Here is a 21,689-nt window from a genome sequence, read left to right as displayed (position 1 = left end):
AGGTCAAGTGCTGTGAGAGCAAATCTTACAAAGATGAAAGGGAGGATTCGGTGGTGGCTTTTATGTTTGGTGGTTGCTAACTGGACAGAGTGGTGTGTGGGTGTGGGTGTGCATGAGTGTGTGTGTGCTTGTGTGTACACATGGTGTTAATAACTACCCTTGGCTCACTTCCCATCTTCCTTCTCTCCCTTTTCCTCACTCCTATTTAATCCTCTTTTCCTTTAATGTGAGAAACCAAAGGTAGGTGGTGGCTTTTAAGAGAAGCATTCAGGTCACCCCCATTTTTTTCCTGTTATCTTTAAGAATGTCAGTGTTTAGTCATCAAGCCCATAGTGTATTTTCTTGTTTCTTGATAGTTTCCCCAAATTGAAATAATTTGAGGTAATGTAATCACAGCGATCTTTCTTCAAAAGGAGGTATTAGCCACTACTACAGCAAGACACATTTCTCAACAGCCACTTGCTCTTAAATAACCTGAAGAACTTGTAGTTTATATGTGCTAGAGATGAAAGCCGAGAATAATAGTCATGAGTAAGCTATTTTCCATATAAAAGGCAAAGTGTTTCTATAAGATATATTACTGCAGGAATCTAAGTGTGTCAGCAGGGCGGACACTCAAATGATTTAAAACCTCTAGATAATGAAACTTTACTCAAATATTAAATGTACATAAATAAAACATTAATAATCATCACCCATGCACTTACTCTTCCCAATAAATATATGCGATTGTGACCCTGACCCTTACTTGTTTCTGTTAATCAGCTTGAAGGCCAGAGGTCATTTTTCACTTAGACAATTTATTCCACGAAGGGTGGAATATCAAAATGATTTTCTGCAAGAAACAATTAGGAGGAATAAATGCAAATAAAATAGTATCATAAAATATTTCTGGATTGATTTTTAATAAATAAAACCCAAAGTAAGATGAAAATGCTAATGTTCCGGCTGGAGGGGGATAATGATCGTATTCTGCAGGGACAGAGTTTCCGCCAACCTCTCTGAGCAGCATCATCATTCCATATCTCTGCCCTGTGATCAGTAGGTGTCAAAATCCTTCATAGTGACAAATGTGCTGTCCACTTGCATCTGTGGGGAATGTTTTAGCAGCTGAGTGATTATGAATCAAACCCCTGAGCTTAGAGCCCCTACCGCCTCCCAATGCGTTCACATTTGTTGTCTGACAAGTAAATGTATCTTGACTTTCCTCCGAGATTTTTTTGCACGGTGTTTGATGAAAGACATTTGGCAAATTGGCAGTGGTACCCTGTACGTTGCAATTTGTAGCTAGCATTAGGAGTCCGGGCATGAAATGAGAGGGCAGGCTCCGGGATAAAGGGAAAAGAGAGAGCTAACTACAACATGAATAGTCATTTGAAGGATCGAGCATACACTGTTCCCTTTGTAGGAAAAGAATCATCGTCTGGCTGTTCAGTGAAGATTTTGCTTCACCGTAAGGAGTCACTGGTATTCTGTTCAGCTGCACGGCCACGGAATAGAGATTTTGTTAATTTTCATTTTGAGTGCAAAGTGTTGCGTTTTCTTTCTATCCTAAGCTCATAAATTAGGCCTTCAGTTCGGTCCTGCCATCCCATCAGTGAAAGAATCCTCCCCTTGGGTTAAGCAGTTGTTTGAATGTGCAGTTGTTACTGTTCTTGTCCTTGTGTGGAGTCTCCTGGTCTAACACCCCAGCTCTTTGAGAAACTCAGAGTGCATCTAGAGTGCAAACACCTTTTTAACAGCTTTCTGAGTTCTCCAGTGGCATAGTGCCTGAGAACCAAATAAATAATGGGTGAGTTGATTTAACAGGATGGCCTGAGAGTTTGCTTTTCTACTTAAAAATTCAGTAGTAAGCAGCTTCCAAATAAAATATGAGCACTAAGGAAACCTAACATTTTGGGAGGGTTGAAGGAAAGGGGAGAGCCCTTCTAACTGAGGTTGGTAAGGATCAAGCTGGCTTTCAAAGGAAATGCCACCCTCCAATTGTGACTGTCAGATGTATGTGCAGGTGGACAGAAACGTGAAGATTATAAGCAAAATAAATTAGGTTGTTTGAGGGGAAGAATTAGGCAGGATAGTGTTTTAAGATTATTTCTCTAAGAGTGTGGTTAGGCTAACTACTCCCCTTATAACGTCCGTGCCAAGTTCTATTACATGAAGTCATGATGATGTATCATGAACTGTCATTTCAACTCAGTCTTTGCTCAGAACAAATTAATATTTCTTCAAAATTCCTTGTATATGATCCCACTTAAAATTGTAGTATATCCAGATATTAAGTTAACCTAGTCTTGGGCGAAACACTTCTTCCGCCTTAATTTTTTCCTTTCTACACTACACACATTTGGCTTAAGCTGTAACTTTGGAACATTTGATGTGTTTGGTGCTATGAATTCTTTATGTGCAATGCCATGCTTCCTATGGTTTTTATTACCAAGGCAAGGCATGCAGGACCTCTCCGTGAATGTGCAGTTCACTAATGTATAGTATATAGTATATATACTATATGTATAGTATATAGTATATAATGTATAATGTAATAGTAATGTTGTCTCTTAATTTAATAAAAAGCTTTATTATCGCTCATGTATTTCATTGCTCAGGTCTATATCAAATTATGACAAAATGGCCTAACCAAGGTCTTTTGAAGAAGTTCAGCCAGCATTCTATGAGCATGGTTCTCTACCTTTGTTATTTCCTAAGTCAGCAAGTCCTCTCATTGTCGGTCTATTTTTGGGACACTGCAGCCTTTTTCTCCAGTCCACCGTGGTCAGCAGATGTGATGCTTCCCCTTTCTTAACGATTTCTTGGTTTGCTAGAGATGATTATGGAAGAAAAGACATCAGACTGGTCCTTCATGGTCTTGTGCTCTTGCCTTTCAGATGTCAGCTATTGAAAACATGGCGGAGAAGCTGGAGAGCTTCAGTGCCCTGAAACCGGAGGCCAGTGAACTTCTGCAGTCAGTTCCCTCCATGTTCAACTTCAGAGCTCCTCCCAATGCCCTGCCGGAGAACCTGCTTCGGAAAGGGAAAGAACGCTACACCTGCAGGTGACCGCAGGGCCCGTGATGGCCCGCTTTCCCCAGGTCTCCCCTCTGATTGCAAAAGGCCCTGCTGTTTGTTTTGGAAATTATTCTTGATTGGATGATTAATCGTGACCATGATAGATCTCCAGGACTTCAAAGTACTCTTTATTTAGGGAGATATAAAAATAGTGGTTTTAAAAAATTATTGTTAAATGAGAATTTTAACACAGGCCATTTGGTTGTGATAAATGAGGTTGGAAAGAGTCCAAATACTTGTTTCACTTTGATATTTATGAATTTTCTTTCACAGTTAATTATTTTCATCCGAAGGTATAATACTACTGTCTTCGAGCATACATTTATTAATTATCATGGCATTGAAGAATAAGGCCATTAACAAAGGACGAATAGGGTCGATAAGTGAAGAAAGCTAGTTAATAAGTTTCTTGTTACCCATCAGTAATACAGTAAAGCTTGTTTTTTTTCTTTTCAATAAATTGTGCTTATAATTTCTGAATTGTCTTCGGAAATTTGTGGCATCTGACTCAGGCATATCAATTTATCTGCTCTTTGGAAAATGTGTCACTTTCTTTCCAGAAAAGCTTTTATAGGAACATACCTTGATGGATGGGGTCTTCGAATCTTGTCTGATCTGATACCACTCAATGTACCGAGTTGTCACTGCAGCTAACATGTAAAATGAGTTGAAACATTTGAAATCTGTTTACATCAGCCCAGAATCACAGACTCTTGTCATTTTTTTATCCCCTTGTCTGGTTCTGTTTTGTAACTATAAAGATACAAAGTTAATAAAAGAGGCGTATGGGGGGGTCATCAAAACTAAAGTCTATTTTCATAAAGTGCTTGCTTATGCATGAGCAAATTCAACCAGATCTCATAATGCAACTTTTATTCGTAGAGTTATTTATATCTGTAGAATGGCTTTGTTGCAAATTTTAAATACCAAAGACATGTGAGTTCCACGCAAGATTAATTAAATCAGGAATCAGCATCTGGCTTCTACGCGGCTTGAGTGAAATAAAGTCGATTGTGCTGACTTTCTCTTATAAACATCTTTCATAACAGATACTGTGGCAAGATTTTTCCAAGGTCTGCGAACTTAACACGGCACTTGAGAACACACACAGGAGAGCAGCCTTACAGGTTTGACAATGATTTTTACTAAATACCTTGGTAAATGTTATAGTAATTAGAGTGGGTGTATTTGCCATAATTTTAAAGGAGGCTGTTTAGTGCATGTCTGTGTGTCCTCACAATTTTGAGTCAAAGAAGAATGGACTAGTAGCTAGGATAAAAGGTAGAAGAGTTCTAATTTTTTAAATCAAGGCTTTGGACATCTCAGTTTAAAAGGTCTAGCAGGATCTAGACTTAGGATCTAGATCTAGATCTAGGATAGAATAAGCATTTAAGAAATGTTAGCTTTTTAAAGACCATTATTATTGTTTTAGTGAGAGAGAGTATGGGGTGGGGAGAGGCAGAGAGGGAGAGAGAAAGAAAATCTAATTAAGCAGTTTCCATGCCTAGCACAGAACCTGACACGGGGCTCGTTCTCACCACCCGGAGATCATGACCTGAGCTTAAATCAAGAGTCAGACGCTTAACTGTCTGAGCCACCAGGTACCCCCATTTAAAAAACTAATGCTCTCTCTCCTCAATAATTGGTGCAGTATTAATTGACAGTAATCAGAACATTGCAGCCTCTCTTTCTCAAGTCTTAAATCTCTGTGAGGAGTTGACAAGTGGTGTGTAACTTTATTTCCCTCGTGTAGCTCCATATGTGTCCCCAGGTCCCATTAGATGGTTTAAGGAATAGACCTTAAACCTGGAGAAGTGGGAGACAGTAAGGAAGTAGGGGCAGAAAAGATGAAATAGACTATATTATAGGAAGAGGGGAAATTCTACCAACAATTTCTAAACTATCTCTTGGCTTATTCTGTTAAATGTCAAAATCAGCCATGTGACACATGGGACATGTGTATAACTTTAATATTATTGTTTACTAAAGAGTGAAAATTATCAAGATCCTCTTCAGTTTTAAAATACAATCTACATTGGGGCGCCTGGGTGGCTCAGTGGCTTAAAATACAATCTACATTGTTTTATGTGCAATGCTTTGCATATAGTGCTAGGTGGTCGTAAATAATTTTTAAAGAATAAATGTGATTTACCTTAAGTCACATCATGATTTCATTCTGCTTTGAAATTCTTATGCAGTGCATATGCTTAAGATTATTTTCGTCTGCATGTTCTCTCTTTCCATTAAAATCAATTATTTTTCAGGTTTCAAAGACTTTCTTACACATAAGAAAAAAGAAAGTGGGCAGATCAATGAATGCTCATTTGAAAAGAATTGATATTTTAAGAGAGAACTGGAGGGACTTAAGCTCAGCAAATAATAAAGTGTTTTCTTAAATTCTTTCTTTCCTACATGTTTTATAAATTACTAGTCAGAAATGATACTTCTACTTTAATAGAATGGACTTTATAGAATAAGTCTCAGAGAGATATAAAAATGGAAGTTGTTAGGTGATTTCCCTTTTTGAGAAAAATTTCAGATCCCAGGAATTCTGCTTCAGTGAAGGAAAGATTTCAGCACTTACATTTTATTATGACCAAGGATCTGGTCTCAACTATATCGTGCTCATTTTGCTCTGTACTTGAGTTCAGTGGTTTTAGTCTACTCCATAAATGGTATGTTTATTTTTAAAAACACAGGCCAGAATTTTGGCATAGCTAGAGATCTTAAACAATTATTTGTCTAGCTCCTCTGTTTTACAAGTGAAGAAATTCAGATGCACAGATGTTAATTGCCTTCTGTAAAGCCTGGTATTAAAAGATCCAGAATTAAAACCCAGACTTGGAGCTCCCATGACAGAGTTTTTATCTCACACCATGATCTCAAAGGCTCCCATGATCCCTGTGTTTACATCCAAATTCTTAATGAGTGTATTGGCCATGATATATGTATTCATTTTAAGAATTTTTAGAAACTTAGACTCCTAACTACCCTAACTAATTTATTGGAGCAGAAAGCAATGATTTTTTTTTTTTTTTTTATTCAGTAGCACTCAAAACTTTTGGCCAAGACATTAGCAGAGGAAAGATACAAAAATAACAGATGATTATTGTGTAGAATGCTCTTATTGGCTGATTTTTATCTATATTAGTGTAGATGATGTCTTTTAGATTTAGAAAAGCCCCTTTGATGGACTCTGAAAAACGATCTGAGAATTTTGAAGGGGTGGGGGGTGGGAGGTTGGGGGCACCAGGTGGTGGGTATTGTAGAGGGCACGGATTGCATGGAGCACTGGGTGTGGTGCAAAAATAATGAATACTGTTATGCTGAAAAAAAAAAAAAATTAAAAAAAAAAAAAAAAGAAAAGCCCCTTTGCATACGAGCAGAAAGCTGGAAGTGTGTCAAAGGCAAAATCTCTCTAATTCATGATGTTCATAGAAAATGTTTTGAGTGAAAAATATTCGATGGGAGTGTAAGTTTTCTCTAGTAGCATTTTTGAGGTTGTTCTGGTCAGTACAGCACAATTGTGCTAATTGTATCATTATTCTCATTGTAGTGGGCCTTGGGAGTCAACAGAGTTATTGCAGAGGAGGCCATGACTCATATATATATATTTTTCAAAAGCAGAGGCTAAAATAACACAACTACTATGAATGTGGGGTCTCACGCATTTTTTTTTTATAATTTTTTTTTTATAATTTTTTTTTTTAAAGATTTTTATTCATTTGACAGAGAGAAATCACAAGCAGGCAGAGAGGCAGGCAGAGAGAGAGGAGGAAGCAGGCTCCCCGCTGAGCGGAAAGCCCGATGCGGGGCTTGAACCCAGGACCTGGGATCATGACCTAAGCCGAAAGCAGCGGCTTAACCCACTGAGCCACCCAGGCGCCCCAGTCTCACGCATTTTTAAATTAATATTGTAAGTGAGGAAAGTTGAGGAGCCTCATCATGCCAGGACAGTTTTTTAAAGGGGAAAAATGAAATCAGTCCTTGAGTTGGTTTATTGATACTATGCCAAAGTAACTAGTTTAACAGATTTATTTTCCCCACTGAACTAACTAGACTTCTGGCATCACGTAGAGACAGCCGTAGAAACCCAAACACTTCGAGTGGAATGGGGTGATTTCTGATGTAGAGCACTCGAACCACTGAGTCTATGTTCAGAAGCGGGAGAAGGGCCCTTCACATGTGGAAGAATAAGTTCAAGATTGGCTGCTAGGTTAAAAATTTTCACTTAAAAGTCGTCTAGAGAAAGCTCTTTCTTCTTCTTCTTCTTCTTTTTTTCTTTTTAAGCAACACACATACAAAAAAGTCACACAAACAATGCAATCTTTACTTTAAAATGCCAAAGGAGACTACCCCATAAATTGTCACTTTTCTTCTTGATCCGTAAGAACTGGGGGGTGTATGGGGTGAGGAGGATACATTTTTATTTATGTTTAAAGGAGAACTTCAAAATAACTTACGAATTTTTTTAATTACATGGAAGGCAGAAACAATTAGCCATCAAATAATAAGTGTTTTCCTGGAAAACCAACCTGGTTCAGAAATGCCACAAACTCTGTAAGAACAGAAATGGAAAGTTGGGGGGAATAAGAAGAGCAGAGATAATGAAGTCTTTATTTTATTCCAAAAGTAGAATTTAGCTCCACTTTTACTTTCTTTTTTAACAGTTCAAAGGTGGGGGTGCCTGGGTGGCTCAGTGGGTTAAGTGTCTGATCCTTGGTTTCCGTTCAGGTCATGATCCCAATGTCCTGGTATTGAGCCTTGCAGCCCACTCCGTGATCAGTGGGGAGTCTGCTTCTCTCCTTCTTTCTCTGCCCCTCCCCATTCACACACACTCTCTCTCTCAAATAAATAAATAAGTCCTTTAAAAGATATAGTTTAAAGTTTATTAGAGTAAGGGCTCTGGGGGCTTGTAATCACTACAGATTATGAAAAATTTATTGTCTGGTGTCAAGATAAATATTCACGTTGCCTCAGTTTTTAAAGGTTTGGATTCTTTACTGCTATTTTTGAGAAGATAATGGAAGTTCCTTTAGGTTTATCAATTGAGAAAGTGAATCTACCAAGAAACTGTTTAATTGACTTTGCAATTTTGAATTTAAGAGTGATCTTTTACTTAATTTGAAGAATATGTGAATTTGTTTCATGTTTGTTTACAAATGATTTATTGGTATTGTCCTAAGTCGAAGGTAAAACCACACTACTATTTCTTAATGTCCTTAATTCTGTGAGGTTTATTGAAAACATGAAAACTGATGACCCTAATAAATTTGGAACCAATCAAATTGTCGATATTTTATTATGGTTTTTTGTAAAGTCATGAAAATCTTTAATGGAATCAAAGTCTATTGAAATTGAAATCTTGGCTGTGGAAATAGTGTTCTTCTTTTTCATTTTCTCTAAAATGTTTTATGGGTGATAATTTTGGATATCTGGCTTATGAGTCTTGAGAAATATCTTTGGATTTGCTTGCAAATATTTTCTTTGTGCTTATTTTTCAGATGCAAATACTGTGACAGATCCTTTAGCATCTCTTCCAACTTGCAGAGACACGTTCGTAACATCCACAATAAGGAGAAGCCCTTCAAGTGTCACTTATGTGATAGGTGTTTCGGTCAACAAACCAACTTAGACAGACACCTAAAGAAACATGAGAATGGGAACATGTCTGGTAGGTAATCCGTTGTGTTAGGAGGAGAAGACGGCTCAATTTTCTTATTTTATTTTATTTTATTTATTTTTTTTTAAAAGATTTTATTTATTTATTTGACAGAGAGGTCACAAGCAGGCAGAGAGGCAGGCAGAGAGAGAGGAGGAAGCAGGCTCCCTGCTGAGCAGAAAGCCCGATGCGGGGCTCGATCCCAGGACTCTGAGATCATGACCTAAGCCGAAAGCAGCGGCTTAACCCACTGAGCCACCCGGGGGCCCCAGTCAATTTTCTTATTTTAAAAGATAATCATGAATAATATTGTATGGCAACTATACTTTTAAAAAAAGAGATAATTATGACCTTTCTTCTCTCCTTTCACTTTGACACCAGAAACAGATCCTAAAATTTGCAGCGTGTTTCCCTTTAGATTATAGAGTGCCGTGATTGGTGAATAACATACAACTCAGGACCTTATTTGGATTGTTTTCTTATTCTCCTGGATTCATCTCAATTATGGGTAATCTCAGACAAAGAGAACCATGACCCAATCTCATAGAGAGTTATGAATCAGGATTTCCTAAATTGCAGGGAGCAATCTTTCCGCATATTGGTGCAAAATGGGGACTCCGGGCATGGCAATGTTTCCACAGTGGCAGCCCCAGAATATTGCGCTCTGAATATTAACTTAGAAACCATAACTGTGTTTGCAGAGGTCCTACAGTTCAGAGAATATCCCCAGGGTAACTTTTCAGAGATTAGTGATCGAAGATTGTTGACATGATCAGAGCAACCCATAGCAAATGACAGTGGCATGTGGTTTGGGTCATAAATTCTGATATAGAATTGATTTAAAAGTGGCCAAAAAGCCCTAGCCTTCCCTTAAGTCAGACTTGCCAGCACATAGTTAGCAGAAGAGATGGTAGTTTTTCTTGCCTTTGGCTTCTAAGAGTTAGATAATGAATCATTAATTAGTATTTGCCAACTGGTATATGTGTTTGGAGCCATACCATGTAGCTGTAATTTGTTTCAAGAGAGTCAAGAAAATGCCTTGGGGGCAAGGGAAGGAGCAAGCAATGGGCTCAGGAAAAGAGATTTTAAAAACAGGAAAATGTTGAAGTTGTACAAAATAGCTATTTTTACTTAAGGAAATTATTTTATTATTAATCCTTCTCCCCTTGTACACAGGCACATTGGTTACGATCTTGAAGGGCTACTACATAGAACTGTATTACTGTTTATTTCCCTCTAGGCCAAAAGTCAAATGACTGTGGTCTCAAGATACCAGATTTTAGAGACAGAAGTATAAAGCAGTCAAAGTCTAAACTGGCCACACATTCCAACTACGTGCACCCTTATGGCATTTTCCCATAATTTTTCTAATCAAAAGTATACTGTTTTTGTTTTGTTCTTTTAAAGATTTATTTATTCCAGAGAGGCAGAGGGAGGGGCAGAGGGAGAGAGAGAAGCTCAAGCAGACTCCCCACTGAGAAAAGAGCCCGATGTGGGGCTTGATCCCAGGACCCCAAGATCATGACTTGAGCTGAAGTCGAGAACTGGCTCCTTAACCAACTGAGCCACTCAGGTGCCCCTAATCAAAAGCATTTTGGAAAATAATTAAATGAGTTAAAAATGTAACATGTCTAAGTTCAATACTTGTTACCCGAGATTATAACTTTATTCAGCTGAGAGATGTTCTCCCCTCTTATCTTGGTCATCTGGACTATTAGGATGAACTGTTAGATTGTAGATATCTTGTGGAAAAGGTAAGCAGCATGAAGTAAGTGTTGGTGTAAATTTGACCACATATAAGGTATTTATAGTTGTGTAAATTTATAAAAACCTCACAAACATCCTGTGAGAAGGTATTCTGATTCTAGTTTTATAGTTAATGAAGCTGAAAATCATCTTAGAATCATCAGATCCCATATTGTCCTTTTAATGCTGTCCTACGTCAGTTTCTGGGCTGGTATGCTAAGTCTACTCACTGCCTCACCCACCAAATCAGAATACAGAATTTTTGGCATGTTTTCAGTCTCTATTTGGTAATGTGCTTTAGCACAGGAGCAATAAATACATATTGACTGCAACCAGAACTGAGTATATAGTTTCTTCTGGAGGAATCTATTTGGGGCTTCTTTATAATTTGCTTTACCCCATTTCCTCATTTTATGAGTAAAAATCTCCTCTTGTCACAGTGGGAATGGAAGGAAGCTGTGGGAGAAACATCTTTGGGAGACTGTACCACATGACTTCAGTGGTTCAGAATATTCCCCAAGGTACTTTCATCAGCAAGCGTGTGGTAATTTGGGAAGACGTTGGCCTCCTGAAGTTACCATTATTAATATTCCAAAGAGCCTGTTTTAGGAAACACTGATCAAATGAAGAAGGAATGAGGTTCAAAATAAGTTGTTCATATCAATAGTAGTCTTTTCCTCAAAAGACTCTCTCCCCCCAGGTACGGCAACATCGTCGCCTCATTCTGAGCTGGAAAGTACAGGGGCCATTCTCGATGACAAAGAAGATGCTTACTTCACAGAAATCCGCAATTTCATTGGGAATAGCAACCACAGCAGCCAGTCTCCCAGGAACACAGAGGAGAGGTAAAGCTGAGTTTTTCCTTTTTAAACGCTGTGATTTCTGAAATAAGTATGTTCCAAATAGATTTGCTGTGCTCACTTTTGTGACACACTGTAACTTCTACCAGCGGTGGCTGGCATTTCTTTAGTACAGATTAAATACTAAATGCTCTTCTAAGCGCTTTCTGTGTATGAATTAATTTAATTATCATAATAGCCCTATGAGGCAGCTACTATTACTATGTAATTTTATCAGTGAAGGAATGGAGACATCACAGGTTAAATAACTTGCCAGAGGCCACATAAGTAATTAATAAATGGGATTCAACCTGGGCCATCTGGTTTCAGAGCCCATGCTTTACCACCATTCTGTTCTGCTGTTCTTGATAACTAATTAGACTATTTTATCAAAACTTACCAAGCAAAAAGGAAAGCCACCACAGGGATTCAGTTGATTCAACTGTGGCTGCTATTATATATCATGTGTATATTACAGATGATATAACTAGATGTACGTGTGTGTGTATGTGTATATATATATATGTATATACATATATATATATATATATATATATATATATATAATTTGTGTGTGTATATATATACATATCTGTATATAACATACCTTTTGAATATCATTTAAATATCTTTTGCCTAAAAGGCAGTTGAGACTTCTTGGTATGATTCTGTCACTACCTATGGGCTCTCAGGTGGATATGCATTTAATTCTGGCATGTTTGTTTCAGTGGGTGTGATCATCTCTGTTTTTAGTGACCTGGTGCCTTGCTTACCTCTTGTCATTATCAACCTCAAGCATATATGGCTTAATTCCTAAAGAAAAACTTTTAATGCTGCTGATAATAATACTTACCTAGTATTTACATTTTATATGATGTTAATGGAACATTATTTTATCAAAACTACCAGATTTAATTCTTCTTATCTCTAAGTTATAATTAAATATCTGATATTGAGAACTAGATTTTTTTTTAACATAACTATCCAAGAGCCTGTTCAGTTAGGATGCTGCATAGTCAATTTTAATGTCAAATGAAATAGTTCATGAAAGCTCCGTTACTTTTGATCACACAAGTATTATTGTTAGTGTCCTCTATTTTTTGATATTATTAAAAGTCAAATAATTGTTTAAGGTAGTTTTTACATTAAGCCAAACTTCACATAAACATTATTTCCCCAGATAAAATTATATATAAAATTCCCCAGATAAAATTATATAACAGAAGAACCTCTGTTCTTCAACTTATTTAGAGGAAAAAAGAGAGAAGATCTGCTTTTATATGACCCTTCCCAAATTCTAAGAAGTCTGATAAGAGCTATGACTTTGTGCAGTTGGATGTATCTTTTCCTCTGCTTGCCCGTGTGTGTGTGTGTGTGTGTGTGTATGTGTAAGACTGGCAGAAGATGGAGGGAGTGAGATGAGCATATGTTCAGAAATACAAAGTAGTGTGTAAGTAGTGCCTTACATTTTGATAATGACATTTACATGACACAAAAGAAATGTTGAACAAAAACCACCATTTGGGTTCTGAGATGCCTTTTCAGATCTTCTAGCCCTTTCTTGGAGATTTGTGAGCCCACATATAGCTGCGACATCTGGCTTCAACATGTCCAAACAGCACAGAAGTAAGAAGATTGAGTCATTTAACTTCCCCCCTCAACTCCTATCGGGGCTACTTTTGATGAATAATTTATCCCCCATAAATTGCCACGTTTGAAAGCATAATTAACAAATAGGTTTTCTTAATCATGTTGGCTTTGTTACTTTTGGTTTTCATCCATGCATTCTTTTGTTCTTTTACTTTTTCTTTCATTTTAAAAAAAATAGCAGTTTCAATCCATTCAAACTAGCAAGTTGGCAGTGTATCTGGAAACTAATAATTTATGCCTGTGCAAAACATGTTTTCATCATTCTTTGATAAAAGTGGTTAAGAGATTGGCTGTATAAAAACATTAATAATGATAATATGACTGTTCTTAAGATTTTTACTATGTGCATCTGTCACACCTAACGTTGTTTTGTTTTGTTTATTTATTTACCCCAGAAAATCTAAGTATTTAATTATCTCTTTTTTTTTTTAACATGGGAAAGTGATGGATTACATTGCTGATACCTGATCTCCTATAATCTGAAAAATAGTTCTGTTAAATGCGACTAGCCCACATTTCTGTAGCAATAACTTAAATTTCAATAAGCTTTCTGAACTTGGGGGAAGTGCCTTAATTTCCCTGGTCACATATATTTAAAAAGAGGAGATTAGGAGGACATACTCTGTAGTTCAAAGCATTTGTAATTAATCTGGAACTTAGTTAATTTTGACTTTTAAATATTACAATGAAACTTAAATTCAGTTATACATCTTTTTATTTTTTAAGATTTTATTTATTTATTTTAGATAGAGAGAGCACAAGCGGGGAGAAGGAGAGGGACAAGCAGACTCTGAGCTGAGTGTGGAGCCTGACATGGAGCTTGATCTGACAACTCTGAGATCATGTCCTGAGCTGAAACCAAGAGCCAGGCATGCTAAACTGACTGAGCCACCCAGGCGCCCTTCAATTTATATGTTCTTTCTGTTTATTTTAAAGCTTGAGAGATTTGTCCTGCTTTTATAGATGCTCTCAAATGTATCAAATTGGGACTTCTTTGTAATTAAACCCTTTTTTGTAATTACACATTTGAATCACATACTATAATCCTTGCAACCACAAATCAAAGAATTGCAAAGGACTTTTAGAATAAAATATTCTTCTTTTGTATCACATTAAACATGCATGCTAAGTAAGATTCAAAAGATATTCGCACAATTGCATTTTTAGATAATTGCCCACCCTGATGTTCTTCTGAGAAACAGGGAACTTTGTTACATTCAGACCATTGAGGATAGTTTGAAAACAGTAAAAATTAGTGAGCTCTCCATCATTTCCAAGCTTGAGCAGGATGTCTAAGTGGCATACACCACAAATGTCACCTAGAAATATCAAATACCGCGTGGTCCCTGACAGCTCTCTTAACATTTTCTTTGAACTCCTAGATTCACTCTAGGCGTGTGTGTTGAAGTTTTTATCAGTGTTGTTCAGGGATATGAATTTTCCAGAAAACTATTATTTTAAATGGCGGGCACTTATATGGTAATTAGGTAACATTATGTAGAGAAGACATATGTAGGCTTTTATATCATATATAACAGTATCATTTATCAGGCAAAGGTCGGATAAGGAATAGGAGCCTGAGACTATTTTTCTAGATCTGCCAGAAGCCCCATTTATCCTCTGAATAATCACCCAATTATTGTTTTCTTCATTCTCTCACTTGTGAAGTAACATTACTTTCCCATGGTTGCCATATAGCATAAACAATAAAAATTTCCTGTAGAAGTGCTGAAAATCCTGAACTATTTTTGGGAAGACATGAGAAGAGAGCTAGCTGCACGTTTACAAATGAAACCAATAATGGGACCTGTTTCTTTTTTTATGCTTTTGGAAGAATGAATGGCAGTCATTTTAAGGATGAGAAAGCTTTGGTGACCAGCCAAAATTCAGATTTACTGGACGATGAAGAAGTAGAAGATGAGGTGTTGTTAGATGAGGAGGATGATAACGATATTACTGGAAAAACGGGGAAAGAACCAGGGACAAGCAATTTACATGAAGGAAACCCTGAGGATGACTATGAAGACGCCAGCACCCTGGAGATGAGTTGCAAAACGTCCCCAGTGAGGTGAGCACCTGGGGTGACATTAGTAAATAAGTAGGCGTAGATACATATATGCTTGCAAGTCTGTCTGCTCTGTTTTTCCATTAGGGCAATATTTCAGGCCATGGCAGTGAATCATAAAAAATACATTTGAATTAGAAAACTGTATTTGGTGGATTCATTTTGAATGGGTGAAAACAAGGTAGCCGTCGTAATCCACAAGAATAGAAATGCATTGGTGTCTGTGGAACCCTGATTAACCTGAGATGAGAAGAATAAATGAAAATTAGATGAGTACCCAATCATTTACGTAGACTATACTGTAAAACTCAAAGAAAAATAGAGATGGCAATATTATCTAATTCATTCAAAAATCTTGTATGTTATTAATCCAATATTAGTGAGATCAGTATCACTTAATTTGATATGTATGTAAACTGTACAGGTAGGTTTTTAAATGGGGAAAAAAATGAACCAAGTAGTTAAGTTTATAAGAATATTCTATTTTCATATGGAGAGTGGGTGCTCCCTAAGTCTTATCATGACTGGCTTTATTTTAAATGGACATTATAAACTATAAATTGTGTCTCCACTGTATTGCTGATTCCACACCATTGACTTTACCTCTTATCTACACTTGCTTTGGTTATGAAGAATCTTAAAACAAACATGTTTTTAAGATACAGTATGTGTAGACACTTTAAAGAACCCAGTAATGGATGCATGCTTCTTGATACTGCAAATATAATACAAAGTTTGACAGCTGTATGGATTCAGATGAAAAGTGATTTGGTTGGATAACAAACTGAGAAAGAAAGAAAAAACCCTCTGTGCTTTCCCATTGGTTCATTTTAGGTATAAAGAGGAAGAATATAAAACTGGACTTTCTGCTCTAGATCATATAAGGCACTTCACAGATAGCCTCAAAATGAGGAAACTGGAAGATAATCAATATACTGAAGCTGAGCTGTCTTCTTTTAGTGCTTCCCATGTGCCGGAGGAACTTAAACAGCCGTTACACAGAAAGTCCAAATCACAGGTACATGTTCTCCTGCAGCACAGCGTCATGGCGACATGGTGCCTTGGGCACCAAAAGGCAGATAGTCTCTCTGGGCAATGCTCTAGAGTCTGAACAGGTTCAGTTGCTTGACTCAAAACTTTCCTACCTTGACCCTATGACCTAATCCAAGATGGTTCACCAGCATAGCCATGAACATGGCTGCCCTCCGCACAGATGCTTCCATGACAAACCTTGTCCTCCAGTAGGTTTTCCCTGACTTTGCAATTCTCTCACTTCTGTAGAGGTAGTCCATAATGTTTGCACCTATTTCTGTATGACTTCGGAGGGATTTTTTAATTAGTTTGCATCTGTAATTCTTGTCAACCTAAGTGTATTTCCAGACTTTGGTCCCTTATTATATGTAGTTAATTAACAAGTCATCTAATTTATAGCATTTAGGATATAAAACTATTAAACTGAGGATCAGAGATGAAATGAGTTGCCCGAAGTCTGTAGCATCTTACTGGCAGAGCTGGAAAGAAAGCCAATTTATTTTTAATTGAATGATTGAATGAATAGTACATTTATTGGGCTCTATGGCATTCTATCAGCACTGTGGAAACAAAAATAAATCCATTTAAGGATCCATAAATACCAATTAAAAGAGCCTCAGTTCTTTATCACAAAATAAAGGAAGTCAGTACTTTCTGCTGACATCCCTACTCAACCACATTGTTCAATTCATTTGGGTTAATCACAAAGAAGAAGAAGAAGAAAAGAAGCTTCCTGTTATTACCATATTTGTTGGTCACTTTGGTCTAATTGAAGGTGAGCCCACTTTGGAGGTGGCCTGACATATCAAACCATGTGACTGCATTGGCTCGGACATTTAGAAATGCTTTCCGATTTGGCTGAGATGTTTTGGCCTTAGCCATTTGCTCTTAGCAGCAAATGTGGTCGTATCTCAACTAACATGGGAAAAACATCGTGCTAGTGGATTAATGTAAATTCTTAACTCTTGGTCAATTCAGTAAAAATTGAAGGTATCATGTAAGGTAATAATAGGCAAAAGGAATGTTCGTTTTGCATTGAAGTAGAGGCAGCTCCTTACCCTCAGAGCTTCTAACTGCGTGAACTTAAGAACACATCAAGACTGTGGGTGCCACTTCTTCATTGTCAAGTGGGGTGACTGGAGGCCATATCTAAGGTCTCTCCCTGGTGTATGATTCAATGGGGATAAATATTAATTTTTCAGTTCCTAACATTAACAATAAATTAGCCAGAGTAGACATCTCATTTTTACTTGGACATAACCATCAGAGGTAGTATTTTTTTAAATCCTTGGTATCCCATTCTTCCTTCCTAATTGATCGGAGACATATCAGGGGATGTAGGCTTTCTTTTCTTTCTTTTCCTTTCCTTTCTTTTCCTTTCCTTTCCTTTCCTTGCCTTGCCTTACCTAACCTTGCCTTGCCTTTCTTTTCCTTTCCTTCTCATTTCATTTCTTTTAATTATTCCACCAAAATGCTTATAAGACACAGTACCTAAAAATTCCTGAAGCTGTCCAGAATGATTGAAAGCAGAAAGGTCAGGGAACTCAGAGATGATAGATATGATCTATTTCAGTATGAGCATTGTGACATAAAGTCCCTGCCTAGCTGGACTAACAATTACCATCACAAAAAATGCTAGTGTCTTTCTTGTATTTTTCATGTTACTTGATCACGCCGTATATATCAGTTTAAATATGGTCAGTCCTTTTTGCAAACTAACTTTATTTCATGAGACTTTTTATTCATTCATTCAATTGTTATTCACTGTCCGTGATGTTCAAGGAGCAGATCTTTGTACATGAAAATGTGTATTTTATTTGATTACCAAAAGGCAAGTATTCTATATTTACCATTTTCTAGAATCTGAATAGAGATAGATGACTTACTCAAAACATTCATATATTTACTCTGATTTTTATAGTGATTGAATCCAAGATAGCTGAACAATACAACAGTGGCTGCATTCTGCATAGACACCTCTTTGAAAATTCCTATCCTAAAAATTAATTTCATGACAATAGGTAGTCTTTATATCCAGCACTCTATGTTAGTTAATGCTTATAATTCCTTCACAGCCCTTTGAGACAAGTTTTTGTTATTATGATCCCCATTTGGTAGGAGAAAAGTGACCTTGAAAGGTAAAGGAACTTTCCCAAGGTCACACAGCTAATTGAAGAGAGGTCAGTTAGAAGCCAGGAACCCAAAGTTTTCTCTAAGTTTCCTTTCATTTTTCCAAATATTGGAATAGGCTTTGTTAAAGCCATTTCAGAATACTCTTTATCTTGATCTCTAAAAGCCGGTACTTAATAAAAAGTTCAATGAGTTCAGTGCTCACCTCGCTCATATTTTAAACTCTTCAAAGAACAGGGACTATATATTACTTGTCATTGATTCCCTAGGACCTAGCACAGTGCCTGGTGTAGAGTAGATGCTTAAGAGTTTTTTGTTATATGTCTGTTGAGATTTGGTAGAGGTCCAGAAGGCAAATTGCGTACATAAAAGTCAAATGTATGCATTGAGAGCAATGACCCAGCAAATCAGAATCAGCCTACAAGGGCAGATTTTCTAACCGAATGCCATGATTACGGAAGAAACCACAGATTGGCCACATGTCTCGGCATGACTCTCAGAGATGAAATTCTGCTTAACAACAGAGGCATTTGGTCTTTGTTTACAGACAGTGGAATGTCTTTGGCAGGACTTTAATGATCCCACTGCAGCAGCATTTTTGACAGGCAAGTTTAGCAGTGGATGAGACCAACAATAGCAAATCAACAGTGAAAAGTTCACTCACAAGTCAAGACCAAACATTTCGTTTGACTATTTTACTTGGCAGCAAATGGGAGATTCTCTGGAACAGTGACTTAGAATTGACATGATAAGAGGGAAGAAAGAGCACTTCTTCACAGAGCACTGCCATGTACCTTCTGCTTGGCAGACACTGGCGTACAAGTTGGTCAGAACATTGTTGGGTCTTGTGTTGTATTTTATTTTTCGGTAAAGCTGACTTGATCTACCTGAGCTTGCAAGGTTTTGGGTGGTCAACTTTGAATATTTCAAACATGGAGGGAAACCAGAGAAAGGACACTGGATTAAAAGTTGGGCAGAAATCACTTGTGCTTCTGCCTCTCCACTGTCTATTTGAGTGACTCGGGGCAAGTTGTGGCACCTTCAGCGCTAACCCTCTCAGTTATAAAGTACAGGAGTCGATGGGAAGGTGTCCTCTCTAGACCCCAGTGCCATCAAAGCAGGTCTATGTCCACTTCATAGTTGCAGTATCGATCGTAAGCACACAATAATATTTTTGGTGGCTTGAACAGGTGCACAAACAGTGGCTGGATGACATATTTATGTTGGGTAGGGGGATGACTCATGTTTCTCAGTGGAGACACTTGACATTTTCAGTTGGACAATTCTTTTTTTTTTTTTTTTTTGGTCCTGTAGGACATGTACTTTTGTGGTCCCCAGGCACTGAAGACCAGCAGTAACACCACGTCAATACGATGACAAAAAGGGGCCCATGCTTTTCTAAACACATCCATGAGGGATGCTCCTAACTCTGAGTCCCATTCCCCCAACAATATTCTTCAAATTAAAAGTGATGTTTTTCAGTGCCACTTACCGAGTCTCTCTTTTTTACCCCAGGCATATGCTATGATGTTGTCATTGTCCGACAAGGAGTCCCTCCATTCTGCATCCCACAGTTCTTCCAATGTGTGGCACAGTATGGCTAGGGCTGCAGCAGAATCCAGTGCCATCCAGTCCATAAGCCACGTATGACATTACCAAGGTCGACCAGAGTGGGACCAAGTCCAACAGTAGCATGGCTCTTTCATCTAGGACTATTTAAAAGACTGCTGAGCAGAATGCCTTAGAAACCTGAAGGGTCACTCATTTAAAGTCTGGTGACCTTAAACTGAATGCTTAAAAAAAAAAAAAAAAAAAGAAAGAAAAAGAAAGGAAAAGAAAGAAAAAAGAAACTATTTATTCTCGATATTTTGTTTTGCACAGCAAAGGCAGCTGCTGACTTCTGGAAGGTCAATGCAACTTAACGTGATTCGGTGAGAATGAGCAACTTGTGGGCAGGAGGCATCCTGGTCCACCCTGCCCTGGGCTGTGGGCGGGCGCGAGGGCTGTGGGGATGGCGGCATTGACACGAATGAACACTCCATAGAAACTGAATTCTCTTTTGTACAAGATCACCTGCCACATGATTGGGAACAGTTGCTTTTAATTACAGATATGATTTTTTTTCTTTGTTAAAGTTTTATGTAATTTAACCCTTTGAAGATGGAAGTAGTTGGTTGAAATGCACACTCGATTATTATAGAAACTGATAACAGGGAGTCCTCGTTCCCCCTTAACTTTTGCCTTCTTAAGTACATTGTGTAAAACTAGGGAAAAAGGGTATGTGTATATTGTAAACTATGGAAGTTCCAGCGCTCAAAGAGGTTAAGTCAGTGAAGTAACCTGTTCATCACCAGTCCCGCTGTACCACTACACTAATAAAATGTTTGCCAAATCCTTGTAATAACATCTTAATTTTAGACAATCATGTCACTGTTTTTTTAATGTTTAATTTTTGTGTGTGTTGTGTGTATCATGTATTTATTTGTTGGCAAACTATTTTTCGTTGATTACAATAGCACTGTTTCCAGTCAGCCACTACTTTCTGACGTCCGAGGCACGCCCCTTTCTGAATTGCAAGGACCAAGGTGACTCGACCTGTGTATGGGAGTGCCAAATGGTGTTTGGCTTTTCTTAACATTCCTTTTTTGTTGTTGTTTTGTTTTCCTTCTTAATGAGCTAAATATGAATAGATGCAACTTAGTTTTTGTAATACTGAAATCGATTCAATTGTATAAACGATTATAATTTCTTTCATGAAAGCATGATTCTTCTGATTAAAAACTGTACCCCATATTTTATGCTGGTCGTCTGCAAGCTTGTGCGATGTTATGTTCATGTTAATCCTATTTGTAAAATGAAGTGTTCCAGACCTTATGTTAAAAGAGAGAAGTAAATAACAGACTGTATTCAGTTATTTTGCCCCTTATTGAAGAACCAGATTTGTTTTCCTTTTCTTTTGTTTGTTTGTTTGTTTGTAATCTCATTTTGAAATAATCGGCAAGTTGAGGTACTTTCTTCAAATGCTTTGTACAATATAAACTGTTATGCCTTTCAGTGCATTACTATGGGAGGAGCAACTAAAAAATAAAGACTTACAAAACTGGTTATTTTTTCCACTGTGTGATATTTTTCCTTCTTGTGCAATTTTAGGGATCCAGTGATTTAAAGATATGATGTCTGGGAACTTGATGCCCTGATAGATACATGGAATGTCAAACATGTGTGTATTGTTTTGAGATGACATAGGGATAGACCTTGACCCACAGGAAATTGGGACTCTGACCCGTTCTTCTGAACTTTCTCTGTGTGGCACAAAGTCAGGGCTCATATGCGATGCCACAGGGTCCTGGGTCTTACACCACGTCCAGGGCACACATGCTAGTTAGTACAGAGAGTAACCTCCTGTTTTTCTACTCAACTTTATATAGTGCATCCTAAAAGTTGTTCTGATTTCAATTTTTGTTTTTAATTACAATTACTGTTCACTGATTCGTAAGACCAAA

The 21,689-nt window shown here is 37.5% G+C and overlaps 1 protein-coding gene across 19 annotated transcripts in view; it reads left to right on the top strand.

Annotated features, from left to right (window-relative positions):
- Positions 1 to 21,290, top strand: part of MECOM (MDS1 and EVI1 complex locus) — a 548,915-nt gene extending 527,625 nt beyond the window's left edge. For 17 of the 19 annotated variants that reach the window (XM_047729838.1, XM_047729880.1, XM_047729855.1 and 14 more), the window contains 7 exons: positions 2,883 to 3,049; positions 4,112 to 4,189; positions 8,567 to 8,736; positions 11,171 to 11,315; positions 14,794 to 15,027; positions 15,859 to 16,042; positions 19,702 to 21,290. In XM_047729838.1, coding sequence (XP_047585794.1) covers positions 2,883 to 3,049; positions 4,112 to 4,189; positions 8,567 to 8,736; positions 11,171 to 11,315; positions 14,794 to 15,027; positions 15,859 to 16,042; positions 19,702 to 19,836 — 1,113 coding nt within the window. In that variant the 3' untranslated portion in view covers positions 19,837 to 21,290. The remainder of the gene's footprint in view (positions 1 to 2,882; positions 3,050 to 4,111; positions 4,190 to 8,566; positions 8,737 to 11,170; positions 11,316 to 14,793; positions 15,028 to 15,858; positions 16,043 to 19,701) is intronic. The other 2 variants (XM_047729862.1, XM_047729893.1) reach the window with 2 other exon arrangements.
- Positions 21,291 to 21,689: the final 399 nt, after the last annotated feature.

The sequence above is a fragment of the Lutra lutra genome, chromosome 1 (genome assembly GCF_902655055.1).
Source record: "Lutra lutra chromosome 1, mLutLut1.2, whole genome shotgun sequence".
In the NCBI taxonomy this organism is placed as follows: Eukaryota; Metazoa; Chordata; class Mammalia; order Carnivora; family Mustelidae; genus Lutra; species Lutra lutra.
The sequence above is the reverse complement of the archived record's forward strand: the minus strand, read 5'-3'. Positions and strand labels throughout refer to the sequence as shown.